The following is a 16,737-nucleotide window of genomic DNA, read 5'->3' on the forward strand; positions in this document are numbered from 1 at the left end:
TGAGGGAAACTCATTACTTTTCTTTTTGCACATCCGTTTAAGCCATGGATGTCGAACTTCAGGCCTGGAGGTCTGCAGTGGCTGCAGGTTTTCATTCTGACCCTCTTCGTAATCAGTGACCTGTTTTCACTGATAATTAACTTATTTTCCCTAAATTTGCCTGGCTTTTAAGGATTTTGTCCTCTGAATTGATTCTTTTCATCATTAAATGGTAGCCAAATAGAAATGAGACATGGTGAGCTGACAAATGACCAGCTAAATTGGGGCTTCAGACTCCAACCAATCTCCTAATGAGAAGCCGATTCTTGCTGTTAATTAAATTCATTATTTAATTCCATGGCATGTTGCTGCTCTCATTCTGCCACAGCATACAATTCCAAATCTGTTGATTTTTCTGTTTATTCTAAGCGCAAAATGTTTTGGTGACCCGAGAGATCAGCCTTACTGAGACCTCCACCCTTCTTTATTTCCACATATTGTGTGATGGGCACAGGTGAACTGGTCATGTTTTGTGTCTCATTATTGTTTTTCTGCTAATTAAGGAAAAAGAAACAACTAAGGGGCCAGAGTCAAGTTAATTAAAACTAAGGCAAAGAAGTTAATTAGCTGCCAAAACTGGTCACTAATGAAGAAGACGGTTAAGAATGAAAACCCGCAGCCACTGTTCGACACCCTTGGTTTAAGCAGTCAGAAACGCCAATGAGAATGACCTTAAAAATCACAATGGGGTCGAGGTTCATCTTCTATTTGAGTTCTTTTATCGTCCCAGTAGATGGCAGCATTACATCTTTTCTGGTGACGCTAAAGACGATCGGTTGTTTTTGGCCGAGTAACGAAGATCGGTCTTCGGAACAGAAAGCAGTCGGGTGTGTGTTACCACACGGAGCCAGAACGCCACTACAGTCATGGTGGACCAACAAACGGTGTTGCAGTTTTTAGCTGAAGTGGAGGAAGTGGCGGAAGAAGTATTGGCTGATAAACAGCAGGTATATCTACTGTAGATATCATAATGGTAGCGATAATAATAATTCTAATTTAAGGAGTTTTTTTTTTAAATTCGCCGTAGATGATCGATTTGGATAAAAAGAGGAATCGCAACAGAGAGGCACTAAGAGTCCTGCAGAATGACGGAGAATCCAGTAAGTCCAAGATTAGCTCCTCTCATGTTTTACGACAAGCGGCATCGCTTAGGATATGTCTAATGTAGAAGGCGTAGCACTGTGTATAGAGACTGCCAGCAGTTCAGTTTCCGAAAAGCCGCTAAATAGCAGTCAAGATGCTAAAATACAAACTTCAGGGACATTCAGATATTTAGTGGGGTGTTCCAGTTGTCGCATATCGGTTTTTGTCAGGTCAATTTATTTTATTTTTTTCCCCTGAATGTTTATCCAAGTTTAGAATTTGTCTCAATTAAAAAATGGATTGGTTTAATGTAGCTCGAGGTTCACCAAGTGCTCGTGTCAGTGGGAGTGCACCTTAAGCACAAGCAGGCAGACACAGACAGTGCCTATTTGATTTTACGTTATTTTTTTTCCCCCAATACAAATAAATGGCAAATTCATATGAAATAAATATTCGTAAAAATCCACTATTTGTGCTTCTCTGAATACCGTATTCAGATTCTGCTCCACCCCTAAATTACAGGGTAAGGAAAAACGTTTAATCAGGACCTAAACCAGATCCAGAATGTCACATAAAACTGAAATAGCTCACGTTCAAGTTCTTCACTTGCAAATACAGGTATGTTACCTTAAGTTCACTGCTCTTAGAAAAATGAGCTTGTTAAATGAACGCGCTCTTTTGAGTTCATTCATATACAACACTGGTATTATTACTTAACAGTTCATTTATTACTGCACTTTCCCCAATTTACATACAGTGCTGGAATCTCACTGACAGATTTGATCACATGCTTTCATTAAAATATTTTACACATTTATATTCTTTGTATTTTTTTGTACATTTTTGGCTGTCTCCTTTAAAGGCACCTTACAACATTTGTGATACAGTTGGTTACATTTTTTTGGTTTTCCTTTTGGAGCACAGCATAGTCAAGTGACTTGCTCAGGTGTCAGTAGTGGGATTTCAACCCACAACCAGGGTCTGATGTCCAATGCCTTAACCACTAAGCTACACTGTCATTCTTGACATATGGTGTACGCCTGAAAATATATATTAACATTTTTTCTATACATAATGTAGTAGTAGTAGTAGTAGTGCTACTATCCTTGCATATGCAGAGCATGGTGAAATTCACAGTTGCATGTCTAATCAACGACAACACATCACCAATATAGTGCCAAATAGTCACAGGTACAATTAGTTGGTCAGTTATGTATTGTAACTTTCACTTATTTCACTCTAATTTTGTTTATTTGTGAAACCTAAAAGTAGCAGCAATTACTTTTATATTTTGGGAATATCTCTCAATTCTGTAAAAAAAATCCTGCGACAAGATGAGACTTTTTTGGAGAGAATTTTTTCAAGTCCCACGAGACTTTGGCCATGAGATTTTTTTTTCCAAGTCACACCCTCCTTTCAACCATATTCAGCCATGCACATGGTACTCTCATTCGTGTGAATTCTTTTGTGAGACACAGTTCTCGCTCTCTCAGCTCCTAAATTTTAATGTTTTCCTTACTTTTAAGTTCCCAATTAAAGACACATGTCCAAATCTTATTGAAAAATTTCATGAAAAGTTATCAACAGTAAAAATGAGTACACAGGCAATCCTAGCAATGAGAAACAATGAAGTCAAACAAATTAATGCCAAAAATGTTGATTGGTTACATGGCAAATTGGTTAAATGCGTATCAATAGACTATGCTGAAACAGTTGGCAGTGATGGTGTGGAAGATGAAAACATCAACTTACAATATCCAGAAGAATACAGTCGACCCTTGACATACGACCGTCCTGACGTGCGAACAACTTGATTTACGACCAAAATTTGTTTTGATTTATGACCAACATCTTGCGTTATGACCTGAATGCGGTCACGTGTATCTGCTTGTGCGATAATAAACAAACCACAGAGAGCGTTCATAAGCGTCAGTCGGAGCCCAGATGTGTTTGTGGACATAATTTCGGTAAGTGCAGTGATTTTTTTATATATATAATTCACTAAGACCATGGCAAGCAAGACGCATAATTGCTAAGGAAGGAAGAGAAGGTAACGAAGGTAAAGAAAGCGATTGTTAAGGGATGTTAGCTAGCGGGCTGGCGCGGCACATAATGATGTCATCAGGCTGAGTCAGCACCGGCTTGCTTTGGAGTGTATTATTACAGCAGTTCACAACACGACCAGCTTTGAACTGAGTGCTTGACTACTGTCATTATTAACTTGAGAAACCGCGATCACAATCGAAACGAAGAAGGAAATTGTGTGGAAATATGAGAGTGCTGTTCGTGTGACCGATCTCATAATATGTACAGCATGTCGAAATCCACCATCTCGACAATTTTACAAGGAAAAGATTTGCATAAGGAGGCTCCTTCTAAACAATAACCACCTTCCGTTTCATTCTCCTCCTCCTCCCTTCCTGCAGCCCAAAGATGTCAAATTAAATGGCGAGTACAGTATGAAATTGTTGTTTCTGGAAGGCTAGGCACTTTTTATAACTTTTTGGTTAGTACATTAGAAAAATTTATTGGTGTTTTGGTAAATTATGCGCAATATACAACCCTTTTTAATTATGAAAAGGTTAAGCAAGTGTTGCTGTGGGAGGTTTGGAGCGCATTATGGGTATTTCCATTATTATGGGAAAAATAGTCTTGACTTACAACCAACTTGAGTTACAACGTGCCCTCACGAACGAATTGAGATCGTAAGTCAAGGGTCCACTGTATCTACAACCGTAAACACCATCCGGTCTTCCACCGCATGAATTACTGTAGAAAGAAGGATGTATCCAAGAAAGGTAGTGTAGTAAAGCTTCTGCGGATAAAATGAGACCACAATGGAGATCTTGATATGCCATTCGTATTAAAACATTAACGGTTTCCCGTTTAGAATACTTTGCTAACAAATCTGAGCAAAATATTCAAAAAAGTTGTTTTATTTAATCAAGAGAGAGAAACAAAATTCAATCTTGAGCAGTTACAGTGGTGCTTGAAAGTTTGTGAACCCTTTAGAATTTTCTATATTTCTGCATAAATATGACCTAAAATATCATCAGATTTTCACTCAAGTCCTAAAAGTAGATAAAGAGAAACCAGTTAAACAAATAGACAAAAATATTATACTTGGTCATTTATTAAGGAAAATGATTGAGTATTACATATTTGTGAGTGGCAAAAGTATGTGAACCTTTGCTTTCAGTATCTGGTGTGACCCCCCCTTTGCAGCAATAACTGCAACTAAACATTTCCGCTAAATTTTGATCATTCCTGCACATCGGCTTGGAGGAATTTTAGCCCATTCTCTGTACAGAACAACTTCAACTCTGGGATGTTGGTGGGTTTCCTCACATTAACTGCTCGCTTCAGGTCCTTCCACAACATTTCAATTGGATTAAGGTCAGGACTTTGACTTGGCCATTCCAAAACATTAACTTTATTCTTCTTTAACCATTTTTTGGTAGAATGACTTGTTTGCTTAGGGTCGTTGACTTGCTGCGTGACCCACCTTCTCTTTAGATTCAGTTCATGGACAGATGTTCTGACATTTTCCTTTAGAATTCTCTGATATAATTCAGAATTCATTGTTCCATCAATGAAGGCAAACCGTCCTGGCCCAGATGAAGCAAAACAGGCGCAAAACAGGCCCAAACCATGATACCACCACCACCATGTTTCACAGATGGAATAAGGTTCTTATGCTGGAATGCAGTGTTCTCCTTTTTCCAAATATAACATTTAAACCAAAAAGTTCTCTTTTGGTCTCATCCGTCCACAAAACATTCCAATAGCCTTCTGGGTTGTCCACGTGATCTTTAGCAAACTGCAGACGAGCAGCAATGTTGTGTGTTGTGTTTTTTTTTTGGGGAGAGCAGTGGCTTTCTCCTTGCAACCCTGCCATGCACACCATTGTTGTTCAGTGTTCTCCAAATGGTGGACTCATGAACATGAACATTAGCCAATGTGAGAGAGGCCTTCAGTTGCTTAGAAGTTACCCTGGGGTCCTTGTGACCTCGCCGACTATTACACGCCTTGCTCTTGGAGTGATCTTTGTTGGTCGACAACTCCTGGGGAGGGTAACAATGGTCATGAATTTCCTACATTTGTACACAATCTGTCTGACTGTGGATTGGTGAAGTCTAACATCTTTAGAGATGTTTTTGTAACCTTTTCCAGCCTGATGAGTATCTACAACTCTTTTTCTGAGTCCTCAGAAATCTCCTTTGTTCGTGCCATGATACACTTCCACAAACCTGTGTTGTGAAGAGCAGACTTTGATAGATCCCTGTTCTTTAAATAACACAGGGTGCCCACTCACACCTGATTGTGATCCCATTGATTGAAAACACCTGACTCGAATTTCACCTTCAAACTAACTGCTAATCCTAGAGGTTCTCATACTTTTGCCACTCACAAATATGTAATATTTGATCATTTTCCTTAATAAATGACCAAGTATATTTTTGTCTCATTTGTTTAACTGGTTTCTCTTCATCTACTTTTATGACTTGAGTGAAAATCTGATGTTTCTATTTATGCAGAAATATAGAAAATTTTAAAGAGTTTACAAACTTTCAAGCACCACTTTATATGTTGCATTGTCACGATGAAAGTCCAAACACCGAATCAAAATTCAGTGTGATATTGACAAATTTAATTAATTAAATAAATTGTTTTTACTGAAGTTTTACAGTAAAAAGTGTCAATTTAAAAATATTTGCGTTTATAATTTCAAAGCCAAACAGAGCAAAATCATATTACTCAACAAATAACTAATGAAACAATTTACTTTCAAATTATTACATTTTACTATTTTTTAATTGCTCTCTGTAATTTATAATAGTTCTATTATGCATATGTAACAATTCACATGAAAATAGAAATATGTTTAAATTGTACATCTGCATCGCCATACATGATGGGCAGAACCGCAAAGGGGCTAGTGTGTGGCACAGGCACGGGGGTAGGCAAGCGAAGCAAGCAGGGACCAGAGCCCCCTAGTTTAAGAACAGAATAATTGAATGATATAGACTAGACAGAAAGCCATGCCTCTTGTAAGTGCAAATGACCAGTATCCATATAACCGCAGTGCTTATAACATTTTAACACCTTTCAAAAAAGTGGTGAGGACATACTATAATGTAAATTTATATCTTCCCTACATGAAACATTTAGAATATTTTCAAAAAGTGATGAGGACATATTATAATATAACTTGTATCTATCCCACATGACAGTTTTCATTTGAGAGTGGCACTAGCTGGCTAACTATTTACATGCTACAGGATGTAAAATTGTATAGAATAAAAGCCCACCACCTTGTTTGGTTATAGACTTAACACATAGTATTATGTCAAAGGCTAGGACCATTTACTCTCATTGTGGATGTTGCCATGTCTCCTATTATAATTTTTTCACTTTGTACAGTAGCGGACCCATATGTTCCATCTCACTCACTTTTGTTTTTCCAAATCTGTGCTGTTAACCATCCCATTGTGCAGATTGTGTGCTTTGGGAATAGAGCTTTTAGTGTATTGGGTTCAATGTTATGGTTTGCCCCGCTTTTGGAGCATTGAACTTGTACTTGAGTTTTAACCTTAGGTTTAAAATCCATAACTTTTTAATATTGCTTTTTCCAATTTTGCTAACAAATGTATGTATGTTGTTTATTGATGTGTTTTTAATATTTTGCACTGATGCACAGTGTCCTTTGGTATCGTGAAATGTGTTTTTAAATAAAACATATATGTTGCCAGTGACATTTTCAGAAAATGTTTAAACCAAAATTATTCTTGTCATTTTGTTAATTTTTTGAAAGGAAAAAATTCTAAATTTGCGAGAGAAAATTTTTAATTTGAAATGTGTATATATTCAAAGGTTTTTTTGTATTGGAAGTCGCCAGTCTTTTATTCAAAGAAGTGCTGTGCTTAAGTTGTATCTGAATGTTTGCTGGAATCATAGACTACTAAAATGTTTTGTGTTCTAATAATTTTTTTTAACCATTTTTTCACACTAAATCTAGGCATGTGAATGTTTGATTAGTTAAGTCCTTAATTGGTTGATGTGGTAATCATGACTACAAATTGTTATGCATCCAGACTGCTAACAAAAGCAGACTGAATTCTTTGACATGTTTGGCAGCACAAACCACCTTGCTGCCTCTGCCATTTGTTTATGTGTATTGGTGACATCAGTGACCACTGCATTAATAACAAAATCACCTACTATAATGTGCTGTACATTTTATTTTATTTTTTTTACATTTTGGAAGGCCACACAAATAACTGTTTCTGAAAACAGACCTGTGATCATGTCTCTGTTGTGAAAATTGATGAAACTAGATGGAATGGGAGCATTTACGGTAACAAAACATTAAAAAAAATGTGAAATACTGCTATGTCATTTGCTTGGATATAAAGATAACAGATCAAGAAGAAAGAGGGTTGTCTTTACACATTTTATAAAAGAGAAAAGCAGAATTAAAAGTAAACTTTATATTGCAGGAACACTGCATTAAACATCATTTTACAACTTAACATTTCCCACTTAATTTTGTGTTTTGCAATGAAATACAGTATTATTGGATGATTTATAGACTGTTATCGATGGATGTACAGTCCTATTAAAAGTTTGTGAACCTACAGTACAGGCCAAAAGTTTGGACACACCTCCTCATTCAATGTGTTTTCTTCATTTTCATGACAATTTACATTGGTAGATTCTCAGTGAAGGCATCAAAACTATGAATGAACACATGTGAAGTTATGTACTTAACAAAAAAAGGTGAAATAACTGAAAACATGTTTTATATTCTAGTTTCTTCAAAATAGCCACCCTTTGCTCTGATTACTGCTTTGCACACTCTTGGCATTCTCTCGATGAGCTTCAGCAGGTAGTCACCTGAAATAAAACCATTTCAACTTTGTGACTGATGCTTCTAAATGTTAGTTATTCAACATTCCAGACATGCACTTTGGATAAAGTATTGTTAAATAAGCCACCTTTGGAAAACCCATTCTCATGCACAAAAGAGAAGCATTGAAAAGGTGAATTGACCTTCTGCTTATTGAAGTACTTCAGATATTATGCATACCTTCCATGTGATAATGTTTTTACTTGTTTTTCTTTAACTTTTAATTTCTGAATGTAGTCTCACCTGCCGTGCTGTGCGATGTTGGCATGATGCAACATGCCATGATAGGCAAAAAGTAAGCATTACTGGGCAGGGCTCCTGACCAAGGAATAAGATCGACGAGGTGGATGTTCAGTTTTTGGTCACAAGGGAATTTTCCAGAAGTAATTTAACAATATTTTAGCAAAAATACATGTGTTTATGGTGTTTTGAGCATGCAGATTGGTATCTGACATTTGGATTATGAGACATGAGTAATTAGATTTTTTTTTTTTTTATGGACATTGATATTTTTTTGTCATTGTTTGGCTTAGTTCCCATTGAAGTCTATTGTAACAGATGACAAAAAATAATTTTTGGGTGGAGTGTTCCTTTAAGGAAGGTAATATGAGCATCATTTTGCAAAAAATAAACTTTCTTCCCACAAACATCAGACCAAATATTTGCTAACTTAGGGTAATTCATTGGTATAAGTACCATATTAATATCACTTCAGTTTGTAGCCTGGAGGAAGACATGTTTTTTGGTCAGAAGTTTGAACTTCTGTTTGCAACAAGTTAGGCTGTTTGAGGAAGTCCTTGGAATGTAAGTATTAAAGAGCAGAGAACATTATTTCTTTAATATTAGTAAAGTGGTCTATATTATGGTAGAATTTTTGTGTTTCAATTTTTTAGTAGCCCATTTTTTCTTTTTTGCCATTTTGCTGATGGCATAGTGCCTCAAGTTAGTGTGTAAGCAGTATTTACTAAGTAGCTGAAAACATTTAATAGTAGATTCAGCATTACCAACAATTATTTTAAAATCGCACCTAAGCTCAATTTTCAGGTCTATAGGTATATGTCCAAAGTATACTGGTTTTCAAAAAAAACAATTGCCACCAAATAATGAAGCAATTTAAAAAAAAAACAAAAAAAAAAAAAAAACACACACACACAGTTGCATCATCTTTATTCTTTTTATAGAATATTTACAATTTTTTTTAATTTCCACAAATGCATAATGATGTTCAATATTATTAAAGCCAAAACATTAATAAGACATGCATCACATGTTTGAAAATTTTCATGCAAAAAAAATCAGTAATGCCAGTAAAGTATAATATTAATAGATTTGATAAAAGCAATGCCTGGAAGAGAGAGTCTGGGAACCCTGGCTGAGTTATTCATGCATTTGTATACTGAATAAGGCAGATGAGGCACCACTCCAGTTGTTGTTCTGTAATGGTGTTGTGAATTACCAGCATAGTCCATGTGTCCTTCGAGTCTGTTGGACATAGCCTAAATACGCTTGTTTTCCTGAGTTTCCTAAATGAACTTGATCACCTAATTATAGATCTATCCTGTATTAATGTCTAGGTAGTTTTTAAAATGTAATGTCTTTCACAATATTTAAATAGGAAGAGACATCATAGGGTTATACATCGAGGTTAATTTATAAGTATTAGAAAATGGTGGCATTAGTTTTTATTCGTTTGTCTTGATTTTACACTTGTGTGCTCTAGTAACACATTTTAACATGTGATATACTTTTTAAGTAACACTGTTAGAACTTAAGTGTTTAATAAAACAGATACTGTGTTTGAATTTGTTAAACAGATTTAATAACCAATAAAAATATTACTACATTGCAAAAGAAATAGAAAATCAGGCTAATTTAATTTTTAGCATTAGTTCATTTTTTTTTTTTTTGGAAATATAATTTGGAAATTATAGTTGAGGTGCCGAGGAGTTGTGGGTTGTTTGTCAGCAGCTTTGCAGTGAAGAACTATGATACTACAAATATTGCTCATTCCACAAGTAAACAAATAATAGATTGAGTTTGTTTTGTCTTTTTTTCCACCCTAAATTTCACTCTCCTTATATGGGGAGAAAAAAAATTACTTTAAGCTGGGGGTTTATGCAGTTTGCTTGTTGTCGTCTAATGTGTAAAACTTGTCTTTTTATAGGTAAGGTAAAGATGTGCTTTGGCAATATGTTTATAAAATTACCAAAAGAAAAGGCAATTGAAATGATAAAGAAAGGTTGGTATGTGTTACTTTTTAAACATGTGTTTATCTGTGTGTGTGTGTGATTTTTATAAGAATGGGGATAAAGCTGTGTTAGAGGCTTGGAAAATGTCCATAGTTCGGTTTCTACTACACTTTCTTGTTTACTGTTGTGTTTTTTGAATGTTTAATTCATACGTGCAGTATATTTAACCTGCTTAATTATCATTATTTTGCATAGTGCTAATTTGAATAATTAATAAAAAATGGTTATTTTCTTGTGTTTTTTTTTTATGTCCTGTCATTAATAATAATTAAATATGACCCTCATAGATAAATGCAATACGCAGTACCTGAACATATTCCTACTTTGAGGTGCTTGGAAATCAAACCAAAAATTGCCGAGGCATGCTACTTGACTACCTTAATTTTATGTGCCATGATGTTCCAAAACTGAGTAATAGAGAGAAAAAAATGCAGCAGCTTATTCAGAATACACTTATTCTTTTGCAGAAGAGCAGGTTTACAAACCCACATTTTACTTTTTAAACTATTTTAATGAAGCTTATACTTGGTATCTGTATAATATGGGTTACAGTGTTGAGTATCTGGTAACAGTACAGCACATTGAAAAGCTTAGGTTGCCAGTGCAGTAAAATACAGTAGTAAGAAGTCAGAGTCCATCCCACCCCGTTTTTTAAAACCTGTGCAAAATATATGTTCCCAGTGGTTTAATGGCCATCTTGGGAGAAATGTCAAGACAATACAATGAAATAAAGTTGCAGTGGCATTCTGTTTACAAAAAAACACAAACATGAAATACACTGAAAAGTTGAAATATGCCCTCTACACGTTAAAATTGTACAATCACAATTTTGGACCAGCGTTGTGAAACTGCATGCCGCAACAAAGTGACAGTTGTGTCACTATCTGAACTTGAGGGTATGATGTAAAATGTAATACCTGGAACAAGTCCTATAAAGTAATAAAAATGTTGACAGGCCTTACTGAAAGTATGTACTTAATTAGATATCAATTTTTATTGCATGAAATTCACAAAGCATTACGTGTGGTGTGGAAAATGGTTATGGATTTTCATTATTTATATATTTTTGTTCAGAGGTGGTGGAAAACATTATAGCAAGAAAGTAATGTTGTCATAATGTAATCTTCAGTGCATTAATCTTAACAATGGTAAAGAATCAAGATTAATGATTTATCTGTTCCTCCTTTCCAGATCAGCAGCAGCTTGATCAAGAGATAAATACTTTGCAAAATCAATTGAAATCAAAAGTAAACCACCTAAATGATTTACAAGGTACGCAAAAAAGTTGAAGGTTGATTGGTGTAGAGGATTACTTCAGAATTGGAGTGGTAAAGTCCAGTCATTGTAAGTGACTGTTTCAGCTGGCATTCAATAAAACAAGGCAAAGTATTCCCACCATTTTTTCTATAAACAGTGGGACAAGTTTATTATCATAGGCTAAGTAAGTGACACCATCTCCTGTTTTGGGTGCAAGCAAGTCCTGTGCTGGCTCCTTGGAGATCTTAACTGTAGTAACTTTTTGTTAAAGTACATCCGGTGGTTCTTTTAAAGCTAGACTGAGACGAGCGATTAAGAGGGATGTGATGACTGGTTACCACTTGTCAGCAAAATGATTTAACATTTCACTTTGTTTTCTATTTCAAGGAAAACCAGAACTTAAAGGATTTAATCTCGTTCCACTAACAAAAGATGAGATGCAGGCTGTAGCAAAGGTGTTCCAAAGAAGTTCTTAATTTTTTTAAGAACAGATCTGCTTGAAGAAGAACATTTGGGGTTAGGCTATTTTTATTGTAACAGTATTTGTCAAATTGCTAAAATTATTTAAAAACGAGACATGAACGTCTGTTTATTTTAGATGGGTTTGTTCAGAACACTGTAAAATGTTTTTGATGTACATATGGAAAGTTTCATTTGTAATATACAAAAGGAGAGAAATGGTATAAAGATAAAAGTACATATTTTAATAAATCGGATATAAGTTGCATACAAGATCATAAAAATGGTAATCTAATCATTCTTTCAGAATGCTATTTTTTAATGTACTACAAACTTCAATAAAGTAAGGATTTTGTTTTCTGTACCAATTGTTTTTCCAAATTTTTACATCTAACATTTTAGAACAGTTTTAATTGTCTTAGATTCTGTGTGTTAAGCTTTCCTTGGTACATACAATTAAGTCAATGCCTTGTTCTTGATTGTACTTCTTTCCCAAAATTAGGTGCCTTTTAAAAATGCTCCTCAAATTTATATTAATACGGCACAATCAGAACTTTTTGTTCCATTTGCTTAATAATGTAACTGTTTAGACCTCTAATCTGTATCCATACTGAACAAATAAAAATTGGAGATACATTTAAAATTGCCCCCCATTTGTAAAAATGAATAATCAACTCTTATAAAACAGCACATATAAAAGTCCAGACCTGGCAAACTACCTCTAATGTAGTTGCTCAAAACAAGTCCTTTTTTATGTAATTCTAAGATCGAGCATATGTCTAAGTGATGATAGAGATGATTTTGATTTAGATGTAAGAGGAGCAGCCCATTTAAGTTTTAGCATTTTAGTTCAAGTTCCTGTTTTTATAAAGTAATTTTACAGTATGTAATACAATGCATCGCGTTGCCATTTTGAAAAGTGAAATGTCTTCTGTTGAGCAAGTTAAGAAGGCAAGTTTACAATATAATAAAAAAAATTGCAATACTAACTTGCCTAATGAGCAAGGGTGTTCTTTCCAATAGAACTGTTTTATGCACGAATACGCCTGATTTTATGCTGAAGGTTAGAATGAACTTGAGTTTGAAAGGTTCAGCCAAAGTTCAAAAATACTACCTCACTAGTGACACTTTTTTTTTGCACCTTCTAAAGGGTAACAAAATATACATTTTGTTATTGATTAACAAGCTTGTTTTTTCTTTATTTAAAATATATATTTGTGCCATTTACATGTTAGGCCCTTATCTTAATAATTTCAATAATTCTTTAGAAATGAAAGAATTCTCATAAAAACAGCCCTCCTTATGGCACCTTTTTTTTTCTTTCCATTGGGCAGTGTGTTGCTCTACCTGAATCTGCAAAAAATAAGCAAAATTTCATGTCGGGACCCAGAAGAAATCCATGGTCTGATGAAACTCTGCTAATCATCTTGCCATTTTTTTACATCTAACAAACATACTGTATGTCTCTGTAAAAGTGTAATCAATGGCAGCAGTACGCGTGTGCATGTTTATAGAAATTGAATCCTGATTGTCTGCCATTTAAACCCTGGGTCTTCCTGCAGTCACTGTCAATTATGTACTTAGTGTAATCACAATGTGTATTGTTTATTCTGCTATTACAATGCAAGTTTTATAAATGCTTTAAATTATTACCATTGAATAATAAAACAAATGACAGTGCATGAACTTGGATTCATAAATATGCATAGGCATGTATACTATATTTTTCAGATTTCTTCTGGCTAGAGACTTTTTGTTTTACTTTCTTTTAGTCATGTACTCTTCCATCCTTGGATAAACTGAATAGCTGTTTCAGCTGCTTCTTCCTATCATTCACACAACCTGCAGCATTTAGAGAAAAATAAAATATATCAGACGTTTAATAACAAAATAAAATAAAGATTGCCTTTAATTAAGAACCTAAGAATTAAAACATCACTATAGTCCTTTGCAAGCCTGCTTAATCTGATATAGTCTGTAGAGGACTGGAGCCTGTTCCAGATGCATAGGGTACATATTAGGAATCAGCCCAGTCACACAGACCCACTCATGTAATGGGGGACAATTTGGAATAGCAAATGAACTTAACCTGCATGTGTTTTGGGGATGTAGGAGAAAAGCCACCAGGAGGCTTCATCTGTAAAAGTGTCAGGACTAGCCAACGTGCTACCATCCCACCCGGTTTCAGAATAGAGAAAATATAATAATGTCCCTTATTTGGTACAATGATTCAGAATGTAAAATCATAAGCAAAGTGTTCTTTGTCACTTAGGAAATTAAAATTTTCAATAAAATAGACATCAGCACTCTTGTTTAGAAAGACATTGAACTGCACCTATTGTGATTTTTGTGACTGTATTGCTTTACAATTTTTTTTCCCTCCTCACACTTGATTTTGGCAGGAAGCTGTCGTTATCTCCACTACTTACCTAAGTGTGTGTTTGCCAAAAAACTTGAATATCCCAAAGGCACCAAGCTAGAAATATCTTTGTAGACTGGTCCATTATTCCAGATCAGGTCAAACCCACCAACCTGCTTCTCTTTTCCGGTCAGCCTAAGAACTCATAATGATACACATAATGGAAATAAAAACACTGAGACAGATGTTTTAACAGAATATTTTAAAGCAGTTAACAAGATGTCTCAATGTTGCCTTTATTACTGCTCCTGGGATACTAACTAATGACCTTTGGGTTACAAAGACTTGCTCAGAAGCTTCACACCATGCAGACCAATAGAAGAACTTATGTGGATATTTAGAGCTTCTAAGCAGCAGATGGTGAGTTTGTGTGTGTGTGTGTGTGTGTGTAATATCAGGCTGTGCTCTCTGCGGTTACATAAAGGTTGGTTTAAACATTGGAAACTGTTATTCTTGCTTAAATACAAACTGCTTTCAAGTGGTGGGAAGTTAACTGAACCAGACTTCTGGAGGCATAGCTAGGCAAATTCATGTTCTGCATCACGTGCCAACTTATTATTGTACTTTGTAGTATTCATTAAAAAGAAAAAACATACAGAATTGAACAGCAGTTTACTGACCTTCTTTCCATGTCCACAATGTGCAAGATATCCTCTAGGAGACGAAACTTCAACCCATAGTCTTCTATGTTCGTGGCATTGAGTGAAGGGGAAGAGTTTACCTCAATCAGCCATCTGGAATAGATGTTTTATTAACAATTCTCAGAGTAATCTACAAGCATCACCATTCTTCCAATGATCCATCCATTTTCAGAACCATTTTATTACAGACTCATTAGGTGCAATAGCAAGGCAAGATCCAACCCAGTCTGGGAAACGCACACTTTTAACTCGCCAAGTAAGAGTCTTCGGTCATCCAAAATGTGTGGTTGGATTAGGGTGAGTATTGACAGGAATAGCGTTCAAAAAACACTGTGCAAGTACTCTGCTCCCCAAATTTGAATACAGTTTATAGTGGAATGTCTGTCTGTATATTCCCTATGCAATCCTAACCCCTTTGACAAATTTGGGCCAAATGTGTGGGGCCAAGACCGACTACTTTGGAACCCAAAATTTTGAACCTGGTGGGTCCCAATGTGTATTTTTCCTGTGTACTACTTTATTCACTCTGAAACATCTGAACAAATGGAAGCGAGACTGGCACACAAAATGACAAGAGCTCAACAGTACTTACCTGCTCCACATGCTGCTTCTACCAACCGTAATATAAATAGGTGTGTTGTACGTTTATGTCGAGGGTGGAGTGCTGTTCCACTCAAAGAATTAAAGTGGTGTTGTTTAACTCCTGTTTTGTTATCTTCATTATTTAAGCACTATCACCTGTTCACCTTGAACTAATAGGACAAGTATGACATGACATCTTTTATGGTTACAACCAAGCAAGGAGTTAAAGCACTTCTGGAATCCAGTCTGACCCAAAAAGAACAAAATTCTTAACTCATGAGTGCAGAGACATTGATAAGAGAGGCAGTGGGGATGACGTATGTGACAGCTAGCAATAACAACAGTGTCGCATTTAGAAAACACATAAATGTTTGTTTTCTCCCCTTCACATATTCTACTGTTAAACCCAGGCAACGCTGAGTACTTTAGAGGAGCTTTTTTTTTTTTTGTTTGTTAAGAGTATTGGAAGTAATAGAATAAAAGTTCTCCAATAAAAATTCTACAACTTATAAAATTTAAACTGAATTTATATTCATCACAGATCAAACTGCTATTTATTAATGTGCTTTTATTTGTTGAAGGTAGGGCATGCAAAGAATGAAAATGTGAGAGAAAGTAGAAATAGTCCATGAATTCTCCATTTCTCTTAATCGGTGTCCATACAGAAAAGGTATTTTACATTCCACTTTTAAATATGTTCTGCTATGGTACTGCAATATCAGACATAGTAGACTAACTTCGAAAACATTTTAGTACTTTTCAGTTATAATACAAACTTATAATTGGCCCCAAGTACTCAAGTGAAATGCACAAATAGGAATTTACATAAAATACTGTAGTGTAAAGTATTTAGAGAATTCCGTAGTAAGAAATCAAACACTTCATGGTTATACAGCTTTGTGTACAAACCTTATTTTGTGAGATGCACGTTGCATCTGGGGAGTGATTTGCTTGCCTAGTGTGTGTGCAAATGTCATTCATAAAGTGACTTCTCTGTTACATTAGATAATTTAGTGCAGACACAATGAAAAATATTACAGGAAATCAATTAACTTTCCTGTATTTTACTAAGAAAAAATGTTCTGGGCAGCATTGTGG

The 16,737-nt window shown here is 35.2% G+C and overlaps 2 protein-coding genes across 4 annotated transcripts in view; one reads left to right on the forward strand and one right to left on the reverse strand.

Annotated features, from left to right (window-relative positions):
- The first annotated feature begins 699 nt into the window (after positions 1-699).
- Positions 700-14,859, forward strand: pdrg1 (p53 and DNA-damage regulated 1). Of its 3 annotated transcripts, XM_039734977.1 has the most exons (6): positions 709-986; positions 1,067-1,139; positions 10,197-10,271; positions 11,473-11,553; positions 11,926-12,054; positions 13,332-14,859. In XM_039734977.1, exons 1-5 carry the CDS (start codon positions 906-908, stop codon positions 12,012-12,014), a joined length of 399 nt encoding a protein of 132 aa, XP_039590911.1. In that variant the 5' UTR covers positions 709-905; the 3' UTR covers positions 12,015-12,054; positions 13,332-14,859. The 3 variants fall into 3 exon arrangements, with proteins under 3 accessions (XP_039590912.1, XP_039590911.1, XP_039590910.1); XM_039734976.1 differs by lacking the exon at positions 13,332-14,859 and having other exon boundaries at positions 710-986; positions 11,926-12,982; XM_039734978.1 differs by lacking the exons at positions 10,197-10,271; positions 13,332-14,859 and having other exon boundaries at positions 700-986; positions 11,926-12,982.
- LOC120514542 (probable tubulin polyglutamylase TTLL9) overlaps positions 14,859-16,737 on the reverse strand; it is a 50,004-nt gene continuing 48,125 nt past the window's right edge. The window contains exon 13 of the mRNA XM_039734975.1: positions 14,859-15,150. Within this exon, the coding sequence (XP_039590909.1) occupies positions 14,994-15,150 (157 nt within the window). The 3' untranslated portion in view covers positions 14,859-14,993. The remainder of the gene's footprint in view (positions 15,151-16,737) is intronic.

This window comes from Polypterus senegalus, chromosome 14 (assembly GCF_016835505.1).
Source record: "Polypterus senegalus isolate Bchr_013 chromosome 14, ASM1683550v1, whole genome shotgun sequence".
NCBI classification, from domain to species: Eukaryota; Metazoa; Chordata; class Cladistia; order Polypteriformes; family Polypteridae; genus Polypterus; species Polypterus senegalus.

Excerpts from the sequence above, each read along its gene's own strand:
- pdrg1 (XM_039734977.1), top strand. The coding sequence starts at position 906 with ATGGTGGACCAACAAACGGTGTTGCAGTTTTTAGCTGAAGTGGAGGAA. Across the intron at positions 1,140-10,196 it reads GCAGAATGACGGAGAATCCA|GTAAGGTAAAGATGTGCTTT; the intron begins GTAAGTCCAAGA and ends GTCTTTTTATAG. Across the intron at positions 11,554-11,925 it reads CCACCTAAATGATTTACAAG|GAAAACCAGAACTTAAAGGA; the intron begins GTACGCAAAAAA and ends TTCTATTTCAAG.